At 49.9% G+C, this 25,609-nt stretch overlaps 1 protein-coding gene across 4 annotated transcripts in view; it reads left to right on the top strand.

The window, feature by feature from the left end:
- Nucleotides 1-3,197: 3,197 nt before the first annotated feature.
- The window catches only part of KCNQ2 (potassium voltage-gated channel subfamily Q member 2), a gene marked incomplete at both ends in the record, with an annotated part of 62,690 nt that continues 40,278 nt past the window's right edge, over nt 3,198-25,609 (top strand). For all 4 annotated transcript variants that reach the window (XM_080628157.1, XM_080628155.1, XM_080628158.1 and 1 more), the window contains 2 exons: nt 3,198-3,493; nt 25,479-25,569. In XM_080628157.1, the coding sequence (XP_080484283.1) occupies nt 3,198-3,493; nt 25,479-25,569 (387 nt within the window). The remainder of the gene's footprint in view (nt 3,494-25,478; nt 25,570-25,609) is intronic.

Below are 25,609 nucleotides of genomic sequence, written 5' to 3'. Positions count from 1 at the left end.
AAAAATGGTTTGGTACATGTTGGAAAGAGTCCCTGGTAGCCAAGCAATGAATACACATGTCTGATCACTGACAATGGGGTCTTTTTGCTGCTCAGAGAAGAGAAAGAAGATGGGGAGGTGAGGGGTGGCTGAAGCAGAGGAGGGAGGTGGGTGGGCAGGAAGATGGGGCTGTTCATGCCTTTCCACTTGGCAGGTTAGTCTTGCTGGGATGGTGTAACCTCGTGTACAAGGGGAGGCAAACCCATCTGCTTTAGGCTTTGAAAAGAGCTCTGGGAGAAAGCTGAGAGTGATAAAACCCAGGCTATGGGTAGCACAGTTCACACAAACCGGCTGGCTGGGCATGGAGGAAGGGCTCTGATTCAGTGCTTCAAACAGAAATACATCCCTGGAGTCATTCTGCATGCTTCACACCAGTCATTTCTTACTACAGCTCACAAGCTGCCTAGGGACACAGCCTGGACTTGCTGTATCTTACCAGAGCTTGATAGATTTCATCTTACCTTCAGGGTCTAAGCTATCTGCCATGGTATTTGTGTTTTAAAACCGTTAGTGGTGCTGAAAGCAAAGAACTGACTCAGTAATTCTGGTTTGTGGAGACATAATGTCCTTGGATCAGATAAAAGCACCTTCCCAGTATTGCTTTTATATACCTCCTTAATTCCCAGGGTGCTGGTGGCTGTGCCTTTTCTTCTGCACCCAGCCGAAGCAACAACACAACCAACTTCATCTTTGAAATACCTCCATGGAACACTATCTGTAGAGAGGGAGTTAGAGATGCTCTAAGAGCCTGAGCTGAGGAGAATGAGAGGGTGAGGTTAGAGTGGGTCTTAATCTGCAATTTCAGGCCTTTTCATAGAATCCCAGCCTGGTTTGGGTTGAAGGGACCTTAAAGCTCCTCCAGCTCCAACCCCTGCCACGGGCAGGGACACCTTCCACTAGAGCAGCTTGCTCCAAGCCCCTGTGTCCAACCTGGCCTTGAACACTGCCAGGGATGGGGCAGCCACAGCTTCTCTGGGCACCCTGTGCCAGCACCTCAGCACCCTCACAGGGAATAGCTTCTGCCTAAGAGCTCGTCTCCATCTCCCCTCTGGCAGGTTAAAGCCATTCCCCCTTGTCCTGTCCCTACAGGCCCTTGTCCCAAGCCCCTCTCCAGGTTTCCTGAATCCCATGAAATCCCATCCCCTCCCTTGTCCCACTCCTGGTTTTTGATGGGCTTGGAGATAGATGATACCCGAAGCTGTGCTGCAATGTGACACTGCAAATAACCAACTAATTAGGCAAACAGGAGGGCAATGAATTGAGATTGTTCTTTAGGGCTCTCAGACTGTTGGTAATCTTGAATTTGTTAATTGAAAATTGCTTTCTCTGTTTGTTGTTGGCCTTTTTATGGAGGGGGATATTTCCTGCTGCTGGATCTGTATTAATGAACTTTGTACATTAGTGCCAGGCACATTTGTAATCGGCTGCCTTATTAATGAACACAAATGATCTTACAAGTGTTCACAAATAATGAATAGAATGGCCTCTCATTGAATTGAGGAATTTATTCACTGCCACACTTGCAGATCTGGTTTTCCAGCCTTTAACCCAGCTTTAGTTTCCTGCTTGCCTTTGCCTTTCCTCTTCCTTCTCTTTCAGCCATGTGCTGGGGAGAATATGGGTCACAGGAAACACGCTGTCCATAAATATGTGGGTCTGCTCCACACTGGCTTTTCCCTTAACATACGTGGTAGGATTTGGCAAGGGGCTTAGTCTCAATGCTCCTCTTGTCTGTTAGCTGTTGGAGTTCTCCTAAGACATAAGGAGAGAACCAAGTTGGTTTTTGGTTTATATCTTATTCTCTTATATCTTTTATATCTTATAAAATACCTTATATATAAAGATATATCTTATATATTCTTACATTTAAATACATCTTGTATATAAAAGAAGACGTATAAATATATTTAAATTAAACAATTCAGAGCAGCAGGATCTGTTTTCCAAGTGCTGCCCCTCACAAGACAGGGAACTAAAACACATCCCTTTGTGTGCTTTCTGCAGCCCTGAAACTTTAGGCAACTATTTTGCTGCTTCCCTCCTAACAGCACGGTAGGGAGGTACTTTGTGGTGAAAGAAGGAGCTCATTGGAGCTTGCAAGTTTCTTTACATACAAAAAGCCTTGTTTACTTACAGAAGAAGCAGCAGTTCACAGCTCATCCATGACTACTTGGGTTTAAGGGATAGAAGACTCACTGCAGTAGGAGCTGGTGGACCTGAACTAGATGTAGTTTGGTTGCAGATGTTCACATTGCATTACAATGACCCTTTTCCATTAAGGGTAACTGTGTGGGGCAGGTACCTCCACCTTATCTCAGGCTTCCGCAGCCTGTGAGGCTTGTGAAGGTTTGTCAAGGGGAAATATTCCTTGGGGCAGAAGCCAGCTGTGGTTTATGGGGGGAAACGGTAATGCTAGGCCATAACCAATAGGGTGTGTTAAAGAGCTGATCTGGGCCAGCACATCTGGAGATGGACTTCCTAAGATAAGAGCTTGGTCTCCAAGCAGCCTGGTGACCATATCCCGGTGGAGTTTTGGTGCATGAAGTAAGCTGTGTTTGGGCTTCTGAATCTTAAGAGGGCAGCTTGGACCTTGATGAAGTGTGCGTGAAGGGAATGGTGTTGCACAAGGGGATTTGTAGTGAGGTTAAGCAAATCTGATGCCTAAGTCGGCATGCGGAGTTGAGGCATCGGCACCCTGGCTAGCAGGTGGAAAAAGGTGTCAGACCTTGATTTTAGAGGGGGACGCTGGAGCCTGCTTTTAGAGGGGGACTATGATGCTGGAGCCTGCTTTTGGGGTGGGGATATGGTGCCGGAGCCTGCTATTTGGGTAGATAAGATGCTGGAGCCTGCTTTTAGGAGAACAGGATGCTGAAGCCTGCTCTTTGGGGAGGGATGCCAGAACCTGCTCTGCGGGTACGATGCCAGATCCTGACTTTTAGTGGGCGAGGCCAGATCCCGCTGTCTCTCCGTTGGCTGGGGGGTGTCAACCCGCGTTTTCCGGGGCGGGGGAACGCCAAGGGTTAACGGGGCGGGCTGCGGGCGGGGCGGGCCGGGCTGCAGCCGCCTCCTGCGGCTTCGCCTGCGCCGGGCGCGGAGCAGCGGCGGGGAGCGCGGGCGGAGCCCCCCCCGCAGCCCCCCGCCGCCCCCCGGCCGCCACCATGGTGCAGAAATCCCGCAACGGAGGCGTTTACCCGGGGCCCGCCGCTGAGAAGAAGCTCAAGGTGGGCTTCGTAGGGCTGGACCCCGGCGCTCCGGACTCCAGCCGGGACGGAGCGCTGCTCATCGCGGGCTCCGAGAGCAGCAAGCGGGGCAGCATCCTCAGCAAGCCCCGCTCCGGGGTGTCGGGCAGCGGGAAGCCCCCGAAAAGGAATGCTTTTTACCGCAAGCTGCAGAATTTCCTCTACAATGTGCTGGAGAGACCGCGGGGCTGGGCTTTCATTTACCACGCATACGTGTGAGTAAAAGGGTGGGGGGTTAAAGCCGGCCGGGCGGAGGAACCCCCGATCCGGTTCCCATCTGCCTCTGCTTTCCCTTTCCCAAATGAATGCTGAAGAGGAGAGATGCTGCGGGTGCAGGGAGGGGGTGCTGGGGCTTGATGGGTATGCTGACCGCCTCCCCGCCCCGGGAGCAGCCCATCCGCTGCATCCCTGGTCCAGGTTCGGTCGGTGCCGGGCATGCACCGGGTGTGGAGGCAATCCGGGAAGAGGGGGATACGGGAGGTGGATGTTCCCGAGGGATGCAATGCACCGGTCCCCTGCTCCCCACCCCACCCCCCCCACCCCCCGCTCCATGCCCGCTCCTGCTTGCGGGGGAAGGGGCTGCTCATGCGGTCGGTGCAGCAAGAGCGATGGGTAGGGACTGTTCCTCCGTCTCGCTTGAAATCACCATAGCAATGCTGCGAGCAGAGGAACAAAAAGCTCTGCTCAGGCACTGTCTCTCCTTCCCTACCCCCCCCTTCCATCGCTCCTTCTTCCCTTTCTCCCCCCTCCAGCCCCATTGTGGCTGCTGTGGGGCTGGCCGTGGGGCCGGTGCTGTGGGTCTGCCCGGGGTCTGGAGGTATTCCTTATATCCCCCTGTGGGAAGCGGCTGAACTGGAGATGTGTCTAGAAAGAAATGCTGATCAGCGTCTGGGGCTTCCTGGCCGCACAGCGATGGAGCGGTAAACAAAGGAGCATCCCGGGGTGCACATTTCCCTCCCACCACCCCGGGTTTTGAAGGCAGAAATGGCCACATCTCGCCCGCTCGTTGGCAGAGGGATGCTCCTCTCTGAAGGCATTGCTGCAGAGGGAGAGCAGATGACTTCCCGTTGTTCGGAGGATTGCAAAGGGAGGGTCAGGATAAATTGCTGTGTTATTGCAACTCCCTTCCCTCTGGGACTTTCCACAGTCCCACCAGGCTCCTCTGCAGGGCTGGGCTCAGGCTGGGGTGCTCCGTCCTTTGGTGCTAAGGGGTTTGTTTTGTCTGTGGGCTTTTCACCATGGCTAAGGCCTCTGTCAGCCCCAGCAAGAGGATTTTTGGGGCCTTTTGTGGGTTTTTCCTCCCCCCATCCTTTTACTGTTATGCTGTTCTCAGATAAGGTGCTCGGATGTGCTCTCTGATCCTCAGCCATTTTATACATTGAGGTCTTCCGGGGAGGTGTTGGAGAGTCCAGTTGGAGAGGTGGGATGCTGGCTGGGTGGAAGGGGAGGATTTGCTGTGCACTGCAGTGAGTTGGGGTCCTTTGTATCGTCATAGAATCATGGAATGGTTGGGCTGGAAGGGACCTTAAAGCTCCTCCAGCTCCAACCCCTGCCACGGGCAGGGACCCCTTCCACTGGAGCAGCTTGCTCCAAGCCCCTGTGTCCAACCTGGCCTTGAACACTGCCAGCGATGGGGCAGCCACAGCTTCTCTGGGCACCCTGTGCCAGCGCCTCAGCACCCTCCCAGGGAAGAGCTTCTGCCTAAGAGCTCATCTCAGTCTCCCCTCTGTCAGGTTAAAGCCATTCCCCTTGCTCTGTCCCTACAGGCCCTTGCCAAAGCCTCTCTCCAGGTTTCCTGTAGCCCCTTTAGTTACTGAAGGCTGCTGTAAGTAAATATAATACAAGGAAATAGGAGAGGAGGGAGCATCTATGGAGCTCAGTCGCAGCTACAAAGAGGAGCATGAAGTCCAGTGCTTGTAGTTGGTTTGTGTCACAAAATCTTCCAGCCTCACGTGGAGGGGCCGAGTGCTCACATCATGAGTTGGGTGCTTGCCTGCGTGTGCATGAGGATGGGGATGTTGTGTGCAATGTGCACTGTATGCTGTTAAATACAGGGGTGACCCCCGCCTTGGGAACCTGGGGTGGCAATGACGGTGATGGAAGGGGCTGAAAGGCAAGTGGCAGGGGTAGCCCTGACTGTGAGGGCTATATAAGCATCTTTGGCTTCTTCTTTTGAAGACCCTTAGATCACCTTGGTGGGGATGCTCCAGTCTTCTGAACTATACATATCATAGGTTTAGCCTTGGTGGTTTGCTAATACTTTAAATAAAGAACTGAAGGATATGGTAAACATCATAGAGAGTCACCAGATAAGCTCACGGACCAGTTACTGCCCTGTGCCTGGGTGAGCCTGACATGGTGCTTCCAGATCTGTGTGTGCCTTAATGGGGCAGGGAGGGAACCAGAAGTCTGTAATCCAAACAGATAGGACACATGAAATCTTAGTGGCTGCTCCTTCAAAGATGCAGGTGAAGATACTGGCTTAAGGTCATAAAGTTTGTATGGGAGAGCTGGAGCTGATGTCCCAATGGCTGGGGCGATGTCCTATTTGTGCTGCTGGGCTCCCACTGTCTCCTCCTGCCCCAAACCCCATTTTGTGCCAAAGCACCTTTAGCCTTCATACTGCAGGAATGCAAGTCCTGAGGAAGACTGTGGATGAGGGAACCCTGTCCTGCTGCTGTTTCAGCCCCCCCAACCTGACCCCATCTACCAGCACCCTTATTTCTCTGCTCCTTTTATTCACAGGAATTTCCTTGCATGAAGATTTAGGACCTATTTCCAGTGTGAATGACTCTGTGAGCCTGTAAGGTTGGATTTTACCCTGTAGAGATGCTCGTAGGCTGCATTTCTAGGTGCGGAGCTGCTGTGCTGCTCAAGCAGCCTTTCTGCACCTGAGTTCCAAGACACAAACCATGGAGATGCTTCCAGCATGGAGATGGGATAATAAATGAGAGGTGCCTCTGCATAGGTACCTCTGACAAATGCCTGTCTGCGGAGGCCCATCTCCAGGCTGGTTCTGCACTGGGTGATTGATGCGCTGCCTGGAGATGTTTGTGCAAGTTGCGTTTGTTTCCAGTGCTGCATCCTAGATCCAATCCATCTGATTTCGATCCCCACCTCTTCCTGTTGTCATTTGTTCCCCTTTGCACCGTTTCATGCATAAACCAGGGAAATTCAGAGGAACTCCCTCCCCTCCACACCCATTACCATGGACTCATCTCAGACGCTGCCGCTGTGAAAGCTCTGTGAGCAGCAGTGTTTTCTACCTCTGTGTTGTGATTCATGTTCATACTGAATAGCTCTTCCTACACTGACACAACTGGGTGACCTGCTCGTGGGAGCTCTGTGTGCATGCACATTATATATATGTATTTTGTACAGCCCCATGGGCAACAGAGCCTGGTCCGTCTCATGTTTGAGTCTGGCTCCCGGAGGTCTGAGCCTTCCCTATCTCTCATTCTTGCCCATTATGTCTCTCTGCGCCTTTCTTCCCTGTTTTTCTACCTTTTGCTTGATAGAGGCTGAGCAATGCCGCACGTGGCCTCATTCTGCTCAAGGTTGAGCTGAAACTTGGAAAGTTGAGCCCTATCTAAATAGCAGGCCAGGCTTTTCTGAGGGATGCAGCAGCACTTGGATCTCGAGGTAGTTCTCTGCACAGGGAGGCCTTTTGCTTCTGAAATGCTTCCAATTTGATTTCTTTCAATCCTCTAAGTTACCTCTCTTCTTTCTAGTCCTTTCACCTTGGTTATTGTAACCCGTCCTGTGCTCAGTGGTGCTGAGTTTGAAGCGCTGGGATACTGGGAAGTGATTTTTGTCCCTACTACCATCTTATTCCTGGAGCCGAAGATGGCACACTGTGTTCTGTGCCAGCCCAAGATACTTGCACTGGGCACCCCCAGAGCCCAGTGCCTCTGGAGGCACATTTGCTTGTCCTCTGAGTGAGCTGCTCGGGTTTGGTCCCTGGACTGAAGCTGGGGGTGAATGGATTTGGGGCAGTAGCAAGAAAACAGCCTACATGGAGGCACTTTCAAAGCTGTGCACTGTGGACCAGCATGATTCCTGCGTTTCCTACTTGGAATTTACAACCCTAATGCGTCTTTCTAACTGCGTTAAAAATAGTTTGGGTGCATTTTTCATCTGCATTCGGTGCACCATACATCCAGTTAATTAAGCAAGTGCATGGAATGAAATTATAATAAGGAAGGACATTTCCTCTGTGTCTAATTCTGTTAAAATTTTCCTTGTGCCATCCCCATCCCATTTGTTCCTCCCTTTTAACCCAGCCAGAAGCCACCTTTCTCTCCAGGGCATCTCCTCTCTGCACTGCCCTCATCCTGGTGTGGCCATGGCAGGAGGAGGATGGAAAGTTGATGCAATTGCATCCCTGAAGGTCCAGGGTTTCTCAATGCCTCTCTAGTGAGTCCTTCCACTTGTCAGGGGCTGATTAAAACCATGGTTATCTCATCTAGATCCGTTCCTGGATAATCTTTTGCATCAGATTGAGCGACTCTGGGAACCTCCAGCCTTTTTTCTGCTGCTTCGGTTGGGTTTTTAGGCAGCTCTTGTGTTTTGTTTTGTTTTCCACTTGTATTTTTTATACTTGTTTTATGGCATTTTCTCATTAGGGGTAAATTTAGTTTGTCAGTGTCATTTATCTATCCCTCAGCACTGAGGGGTGGTGGTTCGTGGCAAGCCCTTGCCCACAGACAGGGGTGCTGCTGGCAGGAATGATGCCACCCAACTCAGTCCATGCAGCAGTGACATGTGGGGACCTCCTGGTTGAGTGTATAGGATGAAAGGGCTGATAGAGGTATCCCATGCTGTGTCTGCCCTGGGGACCAGGAACACCTTCCTGGTGGGATGCCTCACGAGCTCCTCTCCAGCTGCTTAGTCAGAGCTTGGTGGGAGCAACCTCATTTCAGTCGCTTTAATGTGTCACGTTCCAGTCGCCACATTCACCCCACGCTGACATTAAGGAAATGAAAACCAAGTTGACCTCCTTTTTGTGCTGCAACACACCTCAACCAGATGAGTCTTGCTGTGGCTCTGTTTATTATAAGAGGGAATAACACCTAAAGCAAGCCCCCGAATCCTCTCCTAAAGGGAAAATTGCATCTTTTCAAGCAAAAAATCAGAGATGTTGTTTTTTCATTGCAGCAGAGGGAGCGGACATTAGCAGGGTGACACACTGGGATTTATTTGGTGGGGCAGGGTGTGCAGGGCACAGGGTTTGCCTGTCTGTTGGGTATCAGTGGGGCTTACTACGATAAAAAGCCCTTAAGTTTGGTATTTGGCTTCTGGGATTTAAGCAGCAAACTCTTAGCCCTGCATAATCCCTTTTAAGGTAGCCCTAATGCTTAGTTGGTTTCGTAGTTCTTGAGGGACAAATTCCTCTTTACATTGTGGTTGGGAGGAAATGCTCTGGTCCCTTTTTTCTGCTATGTAGAGACCTGAGAAAGGTGGAGAGTGGTTCCTTCAAACCAGTACTCACTGGGACTGCTGGGTGCAGCTCTGGGAACCCTGTGGTTGAGCAGTCACTTGGTTTGCTTCAGGATGTACAATGTCAGGCACTGCAGGTGGAGTGAGCTTCCAGCTTGAAGGTGGTGATGCTCAAATACCTGCTGGGTTCCTCACACAAGTCCTATAGGAGCTTTGGTGCAGGTCTGCCTTCTGGAGGTGCCCATTTCTGTTGACGACCAAGAGAATCCAAGTTCCCTTGGGTTAAAGCTGGGTGGGATGAATCCAGACAACACAAAATCAGAGCCTGGGACAATTTCCAACTGAAAACTGTAGTGAGTTGAGGCATCTCCTGCCACAGCCTGGGATGTTCAGAGCCTGAATTACACTGCCAGGTCAGGATAGATGGGGCTGATCCACACTGGAATGGGATGACCAGGATCCGAGATCCACATTGAGTCAGCCATGTCTGAGGAACAGTTTTGAGAGAAACCTTTACAGCAAACCCTAATCAACTCTTGCAGGCCTGCAGCCCAAGACCCAGGGGAAATCAGAAGGTAATCAAGCCTCATTAGTACTGATTATAGCTCCTAAGCAGCAACAGTGGTGTTTAGGCTCTCAGAGGGAAGTTCCTGTGGTCAGTCTTCATTCAGAGTTCCTCCTGGTTTTGATGTCTCCCCTGGGAGGGTGGAACGGAGCAAAGAAACAAGAGGACAAGCAAGGTGAAAGGGAATGATTGCCTCTGCTTGGGTTAGGAGGTGGCCGCTCTCCATTTGAGCATCCTGGCAGCCCATTGTGGCTGGCAGTTGGTCTCTTCAGGACGATTGAAAGAGGCAGAGATTTTGCCTTTAAAAGGGTCTTTCCCAGGGATTCCCTGATGCCTCATTTGTAAACAATCCCTGATGTGTTTGGAAGTCCTGCTTGCTGGTTTAGAGCTCTGCCAGCAGGAGGAGGTGACAGTGTCAAAGCAAAACACATCTGAGCGCAGCAGGGCAGGCAGTCCCGATGCAGCTTCCACACGTGTACTGTCATCCTCTATGAAGTTATGATGCCTGGAACAAAAAACCCAGCAGAAATCCTGACTCAAAGGTGTGATTCATGTGCTCCTCTATCTCTTGTGTGAATGCCATCTCTTGTGTGAGTGCCATTCCATACACACAGGGTACCTGCTGTGTGTGTTCGGTGCGACTTCGGTTTGATGCAGTGGGAAAAACTAATGTGCGGTACAAATGAAACAGGAAAAACCTTGGTCAAGTAACAGTTGAGATGAATACCAAGGGGAAAGCAATTCGCTGTTAATATTACAGCAGTGTGCAAGCACCCTTGATGGAAGTAGAAGTCTACAAGCTTGTTCTGTACATCAAGCCAGGAAGAGCCAGTCCTGCTGCAAGACTGTATTGAACAGAGGAGATGGATGAAAGGTGTAAAGTAGTTGCCAGGGGACTGCTGGTAAATGTTATCTTTGCTCCACTTTTCTTTCTTAGCAGTATTTTCCCAGCTTTTTCCTTGCCTTTGAATTGATGGGTTCGTTTCTTTTGTGCTTCTTGGATTTGCACAAGAAAATGGGGTTGGTTTTAGCTGGAGCAGGCTGTCAGAGACATGGGCCCAGCGTATCTTATTCTGGGGACTTAGAATCATAGAATAGTTAGGGTTGGAAAGGACCTTAAGATCATCCGGTTCCAACCCTCCTGCCATGGGCAGGGACACGCCACACTAAACCATGTCACCCAAGGCCTCATCCAGCCTGGCCTTGAACACCGCCAAGGATGGAGCATTCACAACTTCGCTGGGCAACCCATTCCAGCGCCTCAGCACCCTCACAGTAAAGAACTTCCTCCTTATATCCAATCTAAACTTCCCCTGTTTCAGTTTGAACCCGTTACCCCTTGTTCTGTCACTACAGTCCCTGATGAAGAGTCCCTCCCCAGCATCCTTGTAGGCCCCCTTCAGATACTGGAAGGCTGCTCTGAGGTCTCCATGCAGCCTCCTCTTCTCCAGGCTGAACAGCCCCAACTTTCTCAGCCTGTCTCCATACGGGAAGTGCTCCAGCCCCTGATCATCCTCATGGCCTCCTCTGGACTTGTTCCAACAGTTCCATGTCCTTTTTATGTTGAGGACACCAAAACTGCGGGGTGAACATTGGGCTGGGAGGATGAAGGCACATCTTCCCTGGGATGTGGATCATCCATATGGGGGCAGTTTGCTGGGATCTTGCTGTTCATTACAACAGCAGCATGTAGAGGGCTGTGAATTGGTCTTAGCAGTTTTCTTGTGTGAGTGCTATATGTGGCAGTGAAATGACAGCAGTGGAAGTCTGCAAGTCATTCGCAAAGTGGCCATTAATTGAGTTTATGCTTACTTGGGTTTTTTTTTACCTGATCTGAAGGACATAGTAAGTTCTTCACCTTTTACTCAAGAGGAGAGCAAAGGAGTTAAATAAATACCTGAATATTACAGATGAACAAACAGGGAGTGAAGGTTTTGTTGCCTCCTGCTGCTTCAAGCCATATGGTGGTTAAGCCCGAGTGCTTCCAGAAGGAGCAGTGAAAACCAGAACCTCTCCCCAATAACACGGACTGCTCATTGCTCTTGAAGCGGGTAGACTGCACCAAGGGTGCTGTAGCCATTGCTTCAGTGTTGGACACTGGTCTAATTCTGTGGTTGTGCATCCTTCCTCTGTGCCTGGCAAGGCTGGGAATGCCGTGTCTTGTCCAGTTAACCTCTCCTTGGGCTGTCCTCCAGGTTTCCTGGGGCTTATTAGCAGTGATTTGTGCTTTAAGGACTAGTGAGATTCCTGAGTCATCTCCTGAGGCAGGGAGCTATTTATTTCAGTGTGTGTGTGTTACACTCCCTGGGAGTGGGTGTCTCTTCCGCTTTTGGATCCTGCCCTGACTCTATATAAAGGCTTCAGGCTTGAATGAGCAGCAAAACCAACCCTCAAACTGGTTCCATCGTTTGGAAGATCCGTGCTGCTGATCCCATCTCTCTGGCTGAAGGACCATGGCCGTTTGGAGCATGGGTAGGAGCTTGCATGGGGTGTTTGGCCATCTCGGGGTTGCACTGCTGCTAGAACAGCTCATAGGGACACAGCGTACTGCATGCCCATGTCCAGGAGCAGTTCTTGATCTATAGAGGCTCATGACTAAGGGGAAAGCATGATTTCTACCTCCTTTTCTCCCCTGAGGTTGGTTTATTGATGCTGTTGGGTGTTTGGGATGTTTCTTCTTTAAGAGAGATGAGATAGTTCTGAGTGGCTGTAATTCTCTGTAGGTATCAGATAGTGTCTGGAGGTGTCATGGACAAATGAGTCAGGCTCCTCTGAGACCCTGCCAGTGCAGGAGGTGCCAGCTTTGGAGTAATTTCAGGGTCGTTTCTCCTGGGATAGCCCTTTAGAGAGCCATCCCATTCTTGCTTGGTGGCCTCGCAGGAAGCTGCCTCACTGCATGTGATTTTGGGGGTGCGAGGAGAGCCCCTCACCTAACAGCTCTCAGGGGAGCTGAAGAGAAGCCAGCGTGCTAATGGCAATGTTGGTCCAAAAGCCGACTTCACACCCAATTAAGCATCACTGTGAGCCAGAGGGACAAGTCCTCATATCATTATGTCTTGAACTAAATTGCTGGCACTTCATGAAGGCTCTGTCTCCATAGCCTGAGGGACCGATGCATTTAATCCGTATCAGCACTAAAGAAACTTTGTTAGCGTAACCTCGTGGTTCGGTCCTTGTGGCTCCTGGATGCACATCACTGTGGTTGTCTTTTTCTTAGTTCTGGCTATTCGTATAAAGAAGGGAAAAGACCTGGAGAAAGGAGAAATTCCAGAGCTCTTTGTCATTTGTCAGGCATGACATGAGTCACGGAATTTTGCATTCCATTTTCCTGCTTTTCCATGTTTTCCCCTTTATCATCTGATGTTTTTAAAGCTGTTCTTAATTAGCAGCTTCTCTCTTTGTCATTCCAGCTAATGAGGGGTAGGAAGAATTCTGCATTGACCTTTTGTTGCTGCTGATGTTTTGCTTCCCTGCAATAGAAATCAGATAGAATTTGGAACCTTTTCTGTGCTGCCCCTCTAAGCCTTGAGCCTGCGCTCCCCTGGATGCTTGTTTGTGGGTGGTGGGAGCATCTTGAGTCATGTTAAGTGGCACAGAGTGAGCTGCTGAGGGTCAGTCTGTGGATCATAAGATCTCCCACTAAGTCTGGGATAAATAACCCCATGTCAGCCTGAAACTTGGGTTTGAGTTGGTGATGGAGTAAACTGACTTGGTATGGGGGGAATGGTTTGAGGGTGTGAGTATAGGGAAAGGTGATGGAAGTGCCTGGATAAGACAAGCGAATGGGACTCTAAAGATGTGTCTGTCCCACTGTTTCTACTGGGAGATGGGGAACAAAAAAGCTGTGGCTGCCCCATCCCTGGCAGTGCTCAAGGCCAGGTTGGACACAGGGGCTTGGAGCAAGCTGTTCCAGTGGGAGGTGTCCCTGCCCGTGGCAGGGGTTGGAGCTGGAGGAGCTTTAAGGTCCCTTCAACCTAAACCAGTTTGGGATTCTTTGTGGTAAAGTAAGGGAAATGCATCCTAATGTTGGGTCTGTACCCTGTACTTTGCCAAATCTGGGAGACCTGCTGGCAGGACAAGGCACATTGCCTGGGGTTGACCCGTTCATGTGCAATAACTTGGGCATGTGGGGAGCAACTCCACTGAACTCCATAAGCCTGCCATAGGTGTCTGTGTGGCACAGAGCCCAAACCTCAGCTCCCTGTAGAGAAAGGGGCTGAACCTCCAAGATGAGTCCCAGTCCTACCTAACCTTGTTCTCTTGGCCCTTCTCCACATGAGAGCAGATGGCTATTAAAAACCCCAGGGAAATTCATTAAGCTAATGGCTTACCAGCCCCCATCTGTGGCCGGGGAGGCCCATCTACCCTGCAGCCACATCCCCATGGGATGCAAGTCGGGAACAGTGGCTGGAGCCAAGCCTGACCCCGCAGTGGCATTCCCTGCCAGCTGCAGAGGGCCGGTGGGATGAGCACCCATGTGTGAAACAGGCTGGTAGAGCAGCCCAGGGAGGTAGCACAGACCTGATGGGCTGCATTGCTTATTTTAGATCTGCTAACAGAGCAGCAGAAATTAAATGAAGATTAATTAAACCTTTTTTCTCCTCTCCCTCCTGCTTCCTCTTGCTCTTTGCTGTTTCTAGGGAAGACTTCGAAAATGTGCTAAAGAGAGGAAGCCAGGCTCTGAGCATCCTTTCTTGAATGCAGCGTATTGGTCCCATGGGACTGCAGGGAAAGGCCCTGTAATTACTGGGAACGTCCTGTGAGGCTGGGTTACACAACCAGGACAGAGCTGCTTTTGGTTTAGCAGCAGGCTGATGATGCTGTAACTCAAAACACTACCTGGCCATTATCCATTCATCGCTTTTGATCACTGCCGGTGTCCTCCACGCATGGCGTGGACCACTCGCGAGGCTCCGAGCCAAGAGGGGGGGAGGAGGGAGAGCGCGGATCATAAAAGAGCCATTTGATATTCACAGTGGTGAATAATTCCTGGTGACATAATTCCCAGACAGCCCGAGCACATCTCGGAGTCCGCGGACGAGTCACCAGGGAGATCTTGCTACGGTGCCACCAAGTGAAGGTGACTCCTTCCCAGCGCTGGCAGGAGCAGGATGCCCTGATGGAGAATTCGTGCTGCGGCATCTGCTCCGCACCGGCGGCTGCCGCCTGGGTTAGGAGCCAAGTTGACAGCCAGGAAAGGGGGCTAGGACTGTTGCAACTGCCTTGAGATGGCCTCTAGGGGAGGATTAACATGTTGGCTGTGGTGTTGGGCATGTCCTGGTGTTGAGTGCTGGAGGACTTTGCTCCTAAGTGGCTTGGTGCTGTCATGTAGGATGCTGCTGTTGGCTCTGGTCCATGGTGTGCTTTGCGGTGTTTGTGCTAGGATTCATTCTACTCTAGAAGGATTTATGGTGGCTGAGGGCCACGGGCATGTCTTGAGCTGTGTGTGGGTTTAGCCTCGGCTGTGCCCATGCATTATTATCCCCATTTTCCCATTTGGGAGCTGTTGGTGACACAGGATGCCTGTGGAGTAATCCAGCATCCCTGCTCGCTCTGCTGTAACCCTGGCCTCTCCCTTCAGCAGTAATCATTTCCCATACAGAGGTGACTTCAGCATGTATCCTTGTCCCGTCAGGCCTTCCTAAGCTTTGAATTATTAAACTCTGTGTCTGATGTCCATTATAAAGTAGCACAGCTACTTATCAGAATAGAAAATACTCTGTTTCCATACTTTAACAGTTGGCTTTGTTGGCTTGTGGGATTTACAATAAATGAGAAGAGTTAAAAAAGGGGCAAAATAAACCTCATGAGAGGCTGAGGTTGGAAATGAACACAGAGCAGTGACATCTTTGTAAGAGGATGCCCAGTTTTCTATGTTGCTGGTCTGTATCTTCTGTCTAAAGCAAAATCACATGCAGATTCATTAGCATTAATAGGCTGGAGCGTGCTTGCTGCCGTGACGTCCACAGTGCTGGATTAGGGGTTGTGCTCTGGGGGTGCCCCTTTCCATCCACCCTATCCCCTTCTCCATCAGCTGGCAGAGACCCCTCAGAGCAGCCGGGCCATGTTTGTGCAGTGATGGTACGTTTGGCTTAGCGGGAGCAGCAAGAAGGTGTGGATGCAGAGGAGGAGACCCGTGGCCAGCTGCTGAGCTCAGCGATGGGCTCATTGGTTCTGCCAGCCTGGAGCCCTGCCTGCAGCTCCTCTCATTTCCAAGGTCAGAGTTTTGCTCCCTGTTTGTAAGCAGTCGGGTGGTACCTGCTGCTTTGCAAGAGACTGGAATTGAGCAGTAACCCAGGCCGTGGTCCTCCTGTTAGTCCCTTGCTGTAGAAGTGCCCTGCCCCACAGCTGGGCGCATCTGTGCCTGCTCAGGCAGTGCCTGTACCATGCAGCTGCAGCATCCCTGAGAGGAGTTGCTTCATGTGACCTATGCAGGTGATCTCTTGTTTTTCCTACAGAATAAACCATGGAAACTGGCTTGAGAGGGAGCTGGAAGTGGGAAGCAGGGTCTTGCTGCTGTCAGGCTGGTCTGGTTCCCTCAGAACCCCATGGGAGAGGCACCATCCCCTTCTCACGCTCCTGAGTTCAGCAGTGACAGCAGTGGTAGCAGTATGGCATGATGCTGAGGTAGCTGCTGTTGGACTTGGATCGTGCCTGGGAAAAGGGAGTTAAAAGCAGGTTTTTTGCAAGCTTTTGCCTGCCATTTTAAATGGGAAGGATGTTTCCCTGGCAACGAGATGGATGCTTCCCAACAGAGCATATGGCTTCCATCGACTTTGATTTACCAGTGTGTTGAAATGGCAGCTAGATAATCTCTCTTCAGCTTTTGTGTGCCCGTGGCCTGTGTCTCTGTTACTCAGGAGCTTTAAAAGACCATGGGTCCAGCCCCTGCAGCACTGGTCTTGCTCCTGTCCCGTTCTGGGGCTGGAGCTGATGAGGTCCCACATCAGGACTGGATCTGGGGACCTTTGCAAAGAGGGATCTGAGCATCTTTTGAAGCAGGGAGCTGCAGGGTGGGCAGGAAACCTTCCCTGCCTCTGCTGCCTTCCACCAGCCAAACAGCTCCTCCTCCTCCTCAGCAAACACAATCCGCAGCCCTCTCTTCCTGTTCTCCTGCCTGCTTTAAATCACTTTTAGATGTTTTGCACCTTTCACCACACAATCATCTGCCTTCTGCAGCTTGCTATTTATTGTTGTGTTTACTGGCAGAGGGAAAACAGGAGAGGGAACAAACCTGTCATTTGCTGAGCAGAGGAACTCGGGGGAGCTGGTTTCTGTGGCTCTCCCTGGCTCTCTGCTGGGTGCTGACCCATTGAGCTCACACAGCAGCCTCCTTCAAGGGGCAAAACCAGGGTGTGCTTCTCTTCCTTGCTGCCCATCACTGGGGGCATCTCAGTTCTATGGCAAATTGGGTGGAAATGGCAAATTCGGTTAAAATCCTTCCCTGTGAGGGTGCTGAGGCGCTGGCCCAGGGTGCCCAGAGAAGCTGTGGCTGCCCCATCCCTGGCAGTGTTCAAGGCCAGGTTGGACACAGGGGCTTGGAGCAAGCTGCTCCAGTGGAAGGGGTCCCTGCCCATGGCAGGGGTTGGAGCTGGAGGAGCTTTAAGGTCCCTTCCAACCCAAGCCATTCCATGATGAGATGCTTGCAGGAGGATGTCCCCATTACTCCTGGGGAGCAGTTTGGCTGGGACAAATCTGGCTACAGCTCAGGGAACCTCTACTGCTGTAAAGGGGAGATTGGTGGAGAAGGACTTTGAATTCAGTGGCAGCTCCTGGAGGAGCCCAAATAGTTCTGTTAGTGGCAAAGTTAACCAGAGCTTGACTGGCAGCGGTTGTGATGCTCTCCCCTCCCTGTGGCACTGCTGCCTGTTTCAGCAGCTGTTTAGGGCTAAAGAGCACTGCCTCTTGCAGCCTGAGCTCTCTGCAGAGCTGGGTTTGTTTAGCATCCCTTTGCCCTGAGCAGCTCCTCTGGGCCTGCCTGTCTGTACATCAAGGCACTGCTCCCAGCACAACCGGTCCCAAACCAACAGGAGCAGCTTCATGGATGTGAAAAGCATCAGGGCTGTATTCTGCTGTGGAGGGAGCATGCTGCCCTACTGATGTGGGGGAAGGATGCAGAGCTCCCAAACTGGCCACTGGCCTTTTTGTTCTTGCTGTTGGACCTGTGTTTTTCCTGTATCCCAAACTTGGGTGTCCTTCAGGCATCGCAGGGTTCAGACCTGGATGAGCTGGACACCCCTTCCATGACAGTGCAGCCATTGGGATTTACCAGGCTGTGAACCAGCTCTCCTGTATCTTGCCTCTGAGCTCCTTCCTAATCACAAGCTGGGACAAGAGAAGTGAAATTAAACAGATGGTGAAATTACCAGCTCTAAGACACATTATACGGGCAGTTTGCAAATACTTCTTTCTTCTCCCCAAGACTCAGTTAATTAAACTGATGAGCAAATGAAATCAGCAGCGCTTCGGGAATGCTGTGCTTTCCATTTCTGTGTTAGCCGCTAGCCTCTGGCTCCGAGAAGCCACGTTCTTGTCTTCTGACTATCAAGGCATGAAGCTGGGGATGGATCCTGAGATGTGGTCAGGGCATCCGTGTGCCTCTGACATATGCTGGAATCTCGGTTGTTCTTTGCTGTTGGCTGGGAGGAAGCCCAAGAGCAAAACTCTGGGGTCCTGTCTTTACAGGAGCATAAACCATGGGCTGAGGCATAGGGAAAGTGAGTGTTTTGAAGTCAACACGAAGATTCTGAGCCATTTAGATGCCCGCTGTGGATCTCAGATGGTTCATGCAGCTGCTGAACCTGTGTTGGCAGCTCCTTGCAGATGCTCTCAGTGAGGAGGCTCCTTTTTGAGGTGCTGTGATTCTTGGTGCTGTAGAACTAATGCAAAGTCAGGGAAGTGAAGGTAAAGGAGCTCGAAGAGATGGAGCTTGTCCTCCATGGGCAGGAAAACCTCGGGCTGAATTGCTGCTTCTGGGACAGACCTTTGGAAACAGGGCTGCTATTCCTGTCTGCAGCAGGACCCAGCCCTGTGCATTTGGAGGCAATCTTCCTATCTGCAATTAGACCGGAGCCTATTTTTGTATATCCCATTCCCTCGAGGAGTGTTTAGATGAGATTCAGCATTATGTTTTACAGGGACATCTTGCTTTTAACCCAGTTTAAGAGCTCAGTTAAGTCGGGTCAAGTGACTTACCCAGGTAAGTCCAAGGAGCTTGACACCTCAGGATAAGGACTTTTTATTCCTGTGTGCTCCAGCTGTGCAGCAGAGCCCTTGGCTTCTTCAGTTCGTTTTTCTCATTGCAGAAAAGCCCTTAAGAAACTGAAATAACTTGCTCTTCATATACAGATAAAGGTTAGATGAGGAAGGTTTGTATTCCTGCACTCACTAGTAATGATCTCTCAGAGGCATGGAGGAAGCTGAGGCTCTTTGGGGGAATACCCTGTGGGATGAAACCAGCGGCAGTGCTCAGATTTCAACCTGAATAATCCGGGTATTGCATGAGACAGCAACTTTCCCTCACATTGAAATCAATGAACACGCTCTGAGTAAATGCCTGTGCAGATGTTTGTGAGAATTACTTAAACGTCCAATATTTCATACTCCTAATTTACCTCCCAATGCACCGCAATCGCACCGTGGTCTTTAGGGCTCTCTCCCGTGCCCCGTTATAGTGCAGCTGCGCAAATGTATTCCTGCCCACCAAAGTCTTAAGAGCAAAGCTCAGCCTGATACTGCTGTGTGGCAGGTGCATGGCTTGATGAATACTTTGCGTTTGCCTCCAGACATCTGGCTCCTCCGAGGCTACATGTGCAGGGCCAGAACGCACAGACAAGTGTTTTGCAGTGATTCACGTTAATGGGGACAAAGAGGAACATTGCAGCTAGAACTTTGTATGCAGTGATTATTATCAATAAGGTTTTTATTCTGAGGTGAGTTAAATGCCTGTAAAAAACACCCAACCCATTCCTTAAATTTAACCCCTTTTCCCGCTGTAAATGATCAGATCTTGATCTCCATTCCCAGACAGCTTTTGTTCTGCGAGGCTTCAATCCTGAAAAGCTCTTAAGCTTCTCAGTGTGGAGATACCCAGTCCTTTGCTGGAGTAGGGACAAGATATGTCATGCAAAACCCATTTCTGCTCAGATTCCTCTGGTTCATGTGTTCAGGTCAGGGCTCTGGGCACTCGGGGCAGATGATGCAGTTTCTGCTCCCTGATGCTGTTATAAGCAAGAGGGAAAGGCTGGAGGAGCTGTTGGAGTGGGAACTGATTTGAAAGGTGGTGGATGTTGAAGGAGACAATATATGTGAAGCCGTATCCTGTTCTTTATTCTAACTGAGAAATGCACTACCTAAATAGAAGGAAGGCTGGGGAAGAGAAGATATTTTTGTGGCTTGGTTGTGCCACTTTACCACGCTGACACAGTAAAGCTGTGACCAGCTCTTCTTTACTCCTTAGCTTGCATGATGGAGTTGTGAATGCTCCTTATCTGCCCATAAAGCAGAAAACAACCTTCCCCCCCCCCCCCGAACCTGATGCAAGGGAGGTCTCATTCCCTCTGTTCCCCTGGGATGTAAATGTGCTGGCGTGTTTCAATAGCTGCAAGGGGAGCCGAAGCATGGAAGCGGGCACCGTGCTGAGGTGATGGTGTTCCTGTTTCCAGCCACATGGCTGGGAAAGACCCCAGAAAATGAATACCTGGGAAACCACCTCCTGGTTTTTAGCACACAACAAGGGGAGCAGGTTTGCTGCATCCATGAGCAGGGCTAGAGGGCATGTCCTGGGTGCTTGTGGGTGCTGGTAGCGCTGATGAGGGAAAGAAATCATCTTATTTAACTTCCCATCCCAGCGCCACCCCTGTACCATGGTTGGGATCTCTAAGATCTGCTCCTCTATATCCTGATTAATTCCCACTTCCCAAAGCCCTGTTTAATGTAGCTTTGCTGTCCACAGCACAGCTTCCTCTGGGACACTGCTTTGGTCCTCTGGGGATGCTCCATTTGCAGCATCATCCTTAGCACACTTTATGCCTTTGTACAAACACAGTGCTGCTTGTTGTAGCTGTTCAGCTGTCATCTCAGTGCACTGAGAAGGCACAGGACCTATTAATGTTGTCCCAAAGAGACCTTTACTAAAGATGTATTAAAAGGTTTATAAACCATGAGAATCCCTGCCTTGGAACCAGCCTATGTATTGCCCATAAGCAATGTTATTTCCCTGCATGGATGCTGTAGGAGCCTCCAGGCTCCTCTAAGGAACAAGATCTTGGGTGAGAGGACATGGCTGGGCATGGCCAAACCTGCAGGGAATGAGACACCATCAGGAGCTGGTTTTGGAAGGGAGAGCTTGCATTAAGGCACAGCACCAAAAGACAGGACTCCCTGCTTCTGTTCCAGCTCTGCTAGTGACAGAAGTTGCCTTGTGAGATGCTTTTGGCTGAGTCTGAGGCATGTGGAAACCCAGAGCGAGGCATTTGGGCTCGTGTTTAGCCTTGTAAATGAAGAGCTGGGTGGCAAATCACAGCAGGATTGCTGACATGAATAAAGATGAGGGATGCTCCTGGCTAAGGGTAGGTGTGATACCCCTGGAAAAGTCATGGTATTATCAGTTTTGCTTATGATTCACCCGAGATTTAAATTGAGCTGTAAATACTCCCATTCTGCTTAGGAGGCTCTGTGAGTGGTAAAAGGCATTTGGCAATCTCTGTTCCTCTTTGATATGGATGTTCTTTCACCTTGGTTTATTGCCGTTGCTGCATTTTTGTGGCCTTTGATTTACCTTGAAGTTTTAGGTACTTAAACACTGATGCTCTACAGAGACCACAGCAAATAGATTGCGGGGATTACAGATGCCCATGAGCATTTGGGGTTTACTTTAGCACAATTATCAATGCCTTGTTCACGTCCCCAAAGTAATTTAAATGTGTTCAATGTTTTAAGTTGTTTTCCACTGTGCAGCTCTCCAATGCCTGTAGTAAACACTTCTTCCATTCCAGCTCTTTGTAATTGAACCGATCCTTAATGCCCCTTCCCGATTCCAGCGAAAGCTAGGGAACACAGTGCCTTCTTACCAGCTTGTGCCACCTCTTTGTATTGTATCCATCTCCATCACATCCAGGAATCCAGTTGCTCATAACTGGTGTTCCCTCAGAGGAAGCCCAATGGCTTTGCATGTCAGGGAATATGATTTGAATACAACTATTTCAGGAATAAATTTAAAGGTCTTTTTAAATTCTTATGTAAATGGGTGTGTAGAATCCAAGGGGGTTGCTTTTGGAAGGCAAATGAGATGATTAACCTGAAAAGCTTTATGATGATTCCATCATGTGCTTTTACTGAGGGGGAAAAAAAAAGGACAATTTTACCTCTTTCAAGTCATTGTTAAGTATTTCTTTTCTTCCAAGGGGGAGTTCAGAGATTCCTTTTGCTGTTGCTAACCCAAAGCACGGTGCACATGAAATGTGGATAGGCAGATTTTGAACTGGGATTTATAAATTGCCATAAGAAGCTTGCACGGGTGTTTAAAGTCAACATAACCTTTGGATGTAAAGCCAGACTTTGGATTTATTAGTATTAGCAGCAGTCAGATTTGCACAGCTGAGTCTTGGCTGAGCTTAAAGGTCTGAGCAACAGGCATGGGGGATGCTATAGCCTCAGAAGGTGCTGGGTTGCCCATGGGAATGGGTGGTGGGTGAGAAGATGCAGTGACATGAGGAATCAGCTTTCCCCATGCCATCACTCTATGGAGGACACAGTGGTCCAAAACCACTCGCTGCCCTCTGCATCCATCCGGCTGTACATCAGGTAGGACCCAGCTCTTGTCTGCTAAGGAGGAGGACAAAGTCTTCTCCAAAGCTCTAAGCAGAATTGGCATCTTTAACGTAAAAATCATTAGATGGGATATAATTAATGCTACTTATTGCACATTAACATTATCCAGAGTCAGGCTGCAGGCGTAATTTGCTTCAATTAGATATGTGGCTTTAAAAATTAGATTTATCCCAACCTCTACACTATTTATTGGCCTGTTTCCTTTTTCCTAGCTGTCCATTATCATACGGAGCCCTTTTCTGTGCTGTCTGGGTAGATTAGGTAAAATTAAAGCAGAGTTAACCTTCCTGTTCCCCACTGCCCTTCCTCTGTGTCAGCTCAGAGGATACACACTATCTCCAGTGTGGACATACCTCTAAGCTTTCTTATGCCAGTCCTTTATCCATAGTGGGTCTGCAGATCCTTCAAAGCTTCCCAAGAGCCATACAGACCTCAATCCCTGAATTCAGATTCTTTGCAGAAAGGTTTTATTCTCATAGTCTCCTTTTGCAGCCTCCCAAAGGTTTGTGGACCAAGCAGAGCATCTGTGCATCACTATGGGTTTATTTTGGGATGCTTGTGCAGCTCACCCTGTCATGAGCCAGTGCCTGCATCCCTTGCTGGCAGGACCATTCCTTACCCGGTGGCTGAACATCCCCACTGGGGAGTGAGATGAGGAGATTTGGTCCACGTGGGATTTGGTCATGGAGCTCCCATGCTTCCTTGGAGAAGCTGGTGCCTTCCCCATTGCCTGCCATGCTTGGCAGTGCTGTAATTAATGCTGACCCTGCAAGTGTGACCTGCATCAGGTCTCCCTGGCAATGAGAGCCCTGAGGAGTGCAGAGCTGGAATTACAGCAGCACTGAGCTGGCCCTGGGGAGATGAGGGGAATAGGGATGAGGCTGCAGCCATATGCTGGGATAAGGAAGAAGCAGCACCAGGAGCTGCCCTGGCTCTCCCCACATAACCACTGCTGGCACAATCCACCCTTGGGGTTTGAACTGATAAAGCCATTCCTTTTCCTTTTCTCTGCTCCATCAATATATGTCGAGTGACAAACTTAATGCACAGGAATCCTCTTTCTTGCGATGTTGTCCCTGCCAGGACTCGGTGTTTGAGTGCAGCTTTATTCTAGAGTCATCCAAGGTGGTCACCTTAGCAAACAATGTGCAAGTCTGAATTGACGCTGATGCTTTCAGCACCTCCTCAGGCACAAAAGCACAGCCCGTGTTCTACGTCTTTAACCAGAATATGCAGGGTTTCCTTTCCCACTGATCCCTTTCCCTTATAATTGCTTTTTGTTTTCCTCTTCTCTTTCTTCTTCCATTGATTATTCATTTGTTTCTCACTCCAACATCGGAGTTTGCAGTGCAATCTGGGCCACCCTGGATCAGGGCTGCCTGACCCAGCTACAGCTCCTTCCCTCCAGTAGTGCAGGGCTCTATTTCCCCCTGCCACTGCGTGGGCAGCAGCTCCCAGGGCCTGGCCCAGGCAACCTGGAGAATGTAGGAATGGATGGAGCTCATTTAGGTGCAGGGCAGGTTGCTTTTTTTATGGCAAGGGTTTTAAAGACCAGCCTGGGGAGAAAAAGCATTCTAAGACTTACAGAAGACAGCAAGGGACATAATGAATGGGATCGCAAGGGAGGTTTTCTTACTCTCTTGAGGTTGTTTCAAGTCTGTGGGTACCAGACCTGATGTGAGAAGAGGAAATTTACAGTGAGAAATCAGTCAATTGTCCTTATCTGGTTTGTGCTGAATTCATCCTGCTGCTGACAAAGCTCAGCCTTCAGGAGATGGCTCTGAAGGTCTCTTACCCGCAGCAGGCAGGGATGGTTCAGCTTGTGGTTCAAATAAACACTTCAGATCCCCCTATTTTCACTCGTTACTGTGACATTAATGGTCATTGCAAAGCCACAAGCACGACCTGGTGGCATGGAACTCCCTTTTCTTTCTACAACAGAAAGGAGCAGCACCCACCAACCGTGCCTTATAAATATTCAGAATGCAGTTTGTAGGACTGTGAGACAAAGCCAGACAGATGAATTATTTAATGCTTTTAGAGAATGCAGCTTGCAGGTTCTCCTTGCACTGGCCTCCTTTAGGCTATCAGTAAATTGATCTTTGGTAAATTAATTTCCCTCCCTTTGTTGAAGTGAGCAGTGGGCAGCGCCAGTGGAAATCTTCTCCATCCATGAGCGGATGCCAGGGCTCCTCCGTAGCTCTGGAATTGAGTGTTGAGTGCTGAGGGTCGAGTTCCTGTCATTCATCCGGTGCCTTTTGATTTGCGTTAGTACATCCAGCCCTGCGGGAAGCACGGAGCTGGCAGTTTTAATGGACAGCCTGGGAATGGTGATAGTGCGGCACTTCCGAGGCTGCTTTTGGGATAGTGGATGTCAGTGAGACCTGGATGCGTGCTGAAAGGGGGTTTTGAGACTCTTCCCTGTTTCATGGTAAATAAGAGGCTGAGCGAGCTGATATCAAAGCTGAGTCCCCTCTGGCTTCAGGCTAAGACACCAACAGCATCAAGATCCCATCCCTTGGACTGGATCAAACCCCTGCCATGTCCCATGTCTGGCCACAGAAAAGCAGAGTGACAACGATCCACCTCCCAGTGATACTACAACAAGCCTGAAAGTCAACAGCCATTCCAGGCAGTAAGGGGTTAATGTGGAGTACCTGCCTAAGGAAGGAGCACTAAATCCACCCCAAAATACCCTACTATGGATGGGAAATGCAGCCCCATTCCAAATGGGAACAAAGGGGACTGGCTTTAACCTGCCAGAGGGGAGACTGAGATGAGCTCTTAGGCAGAAGCTCTTCCCTGTGAGGGTGCTGAGGCGCTGGCACAGGGTGCCCAGAGAAGCTGTGGCTGCCCTATCCCTGGATAATGCTGGATGAGTGTAAAGGTCCCTTCCACTCTATGATCCTGTAGTTTCCATGTAAGCTTTGGTGGAGGCAAATGCATCCACAGAGCACCAGTGGAGTTTGTTTTGAGCCTGTGCTCCTGCTCATCAGGCAGTCGAGTCAGCTACTATCACCTTAATAAATATCTCTGCTTGTTTGCATGCTGGTGGAATGCACGCTGCAGGAAGAGCTGATGGTTCCTTGGGGAAATAACGTCAGATGCCGTCAGAGCTGCCAGCTGGGAGGGGAATTGGATTGGAACCTGCCAAACTGGGAACAGTGCAGGGGGTCCATCCACACTGAACCCTTCCAGAGAGTAAACCCAGGGACTTTCCCATTTTACATAGCATTGTAGCAGCATCACAGTGAATACTCCTAGAGAAATATGTCCATAAATACTCTCTGGACTAGTCTGAAGTATGAGAAGTTCCTGCCCTGAAGACTGATGCTCTCTCTCTGTCTCTCTCTTGTATTATGTAGTTTTCTACTAGTGTTCTCCTGCCTGGTGCTGTCAGTCTTTTCGACCATTGATGAGTACCAGAACAGCTCAGAAGGGGCCCTTTACATCCTGGTAAGTGCAAAGTTGCAAATGAAGCCTTCAGTGAGGCATT

This window comes from Psittacula echo (genome assembly GCF_963264785.1).
Source record: "Psittacula echo genome assembly, chromosome: 12".
Classification (NCBI taxonomy): Eukaryota; Metazoa; Chordata; class Aves; order Psittaciformes; family Psittacidae; genus Psittacula; species Psittacula echo.
This window is presented reverse-complemented; position numbering and strand designations above follow the sequence as displayed.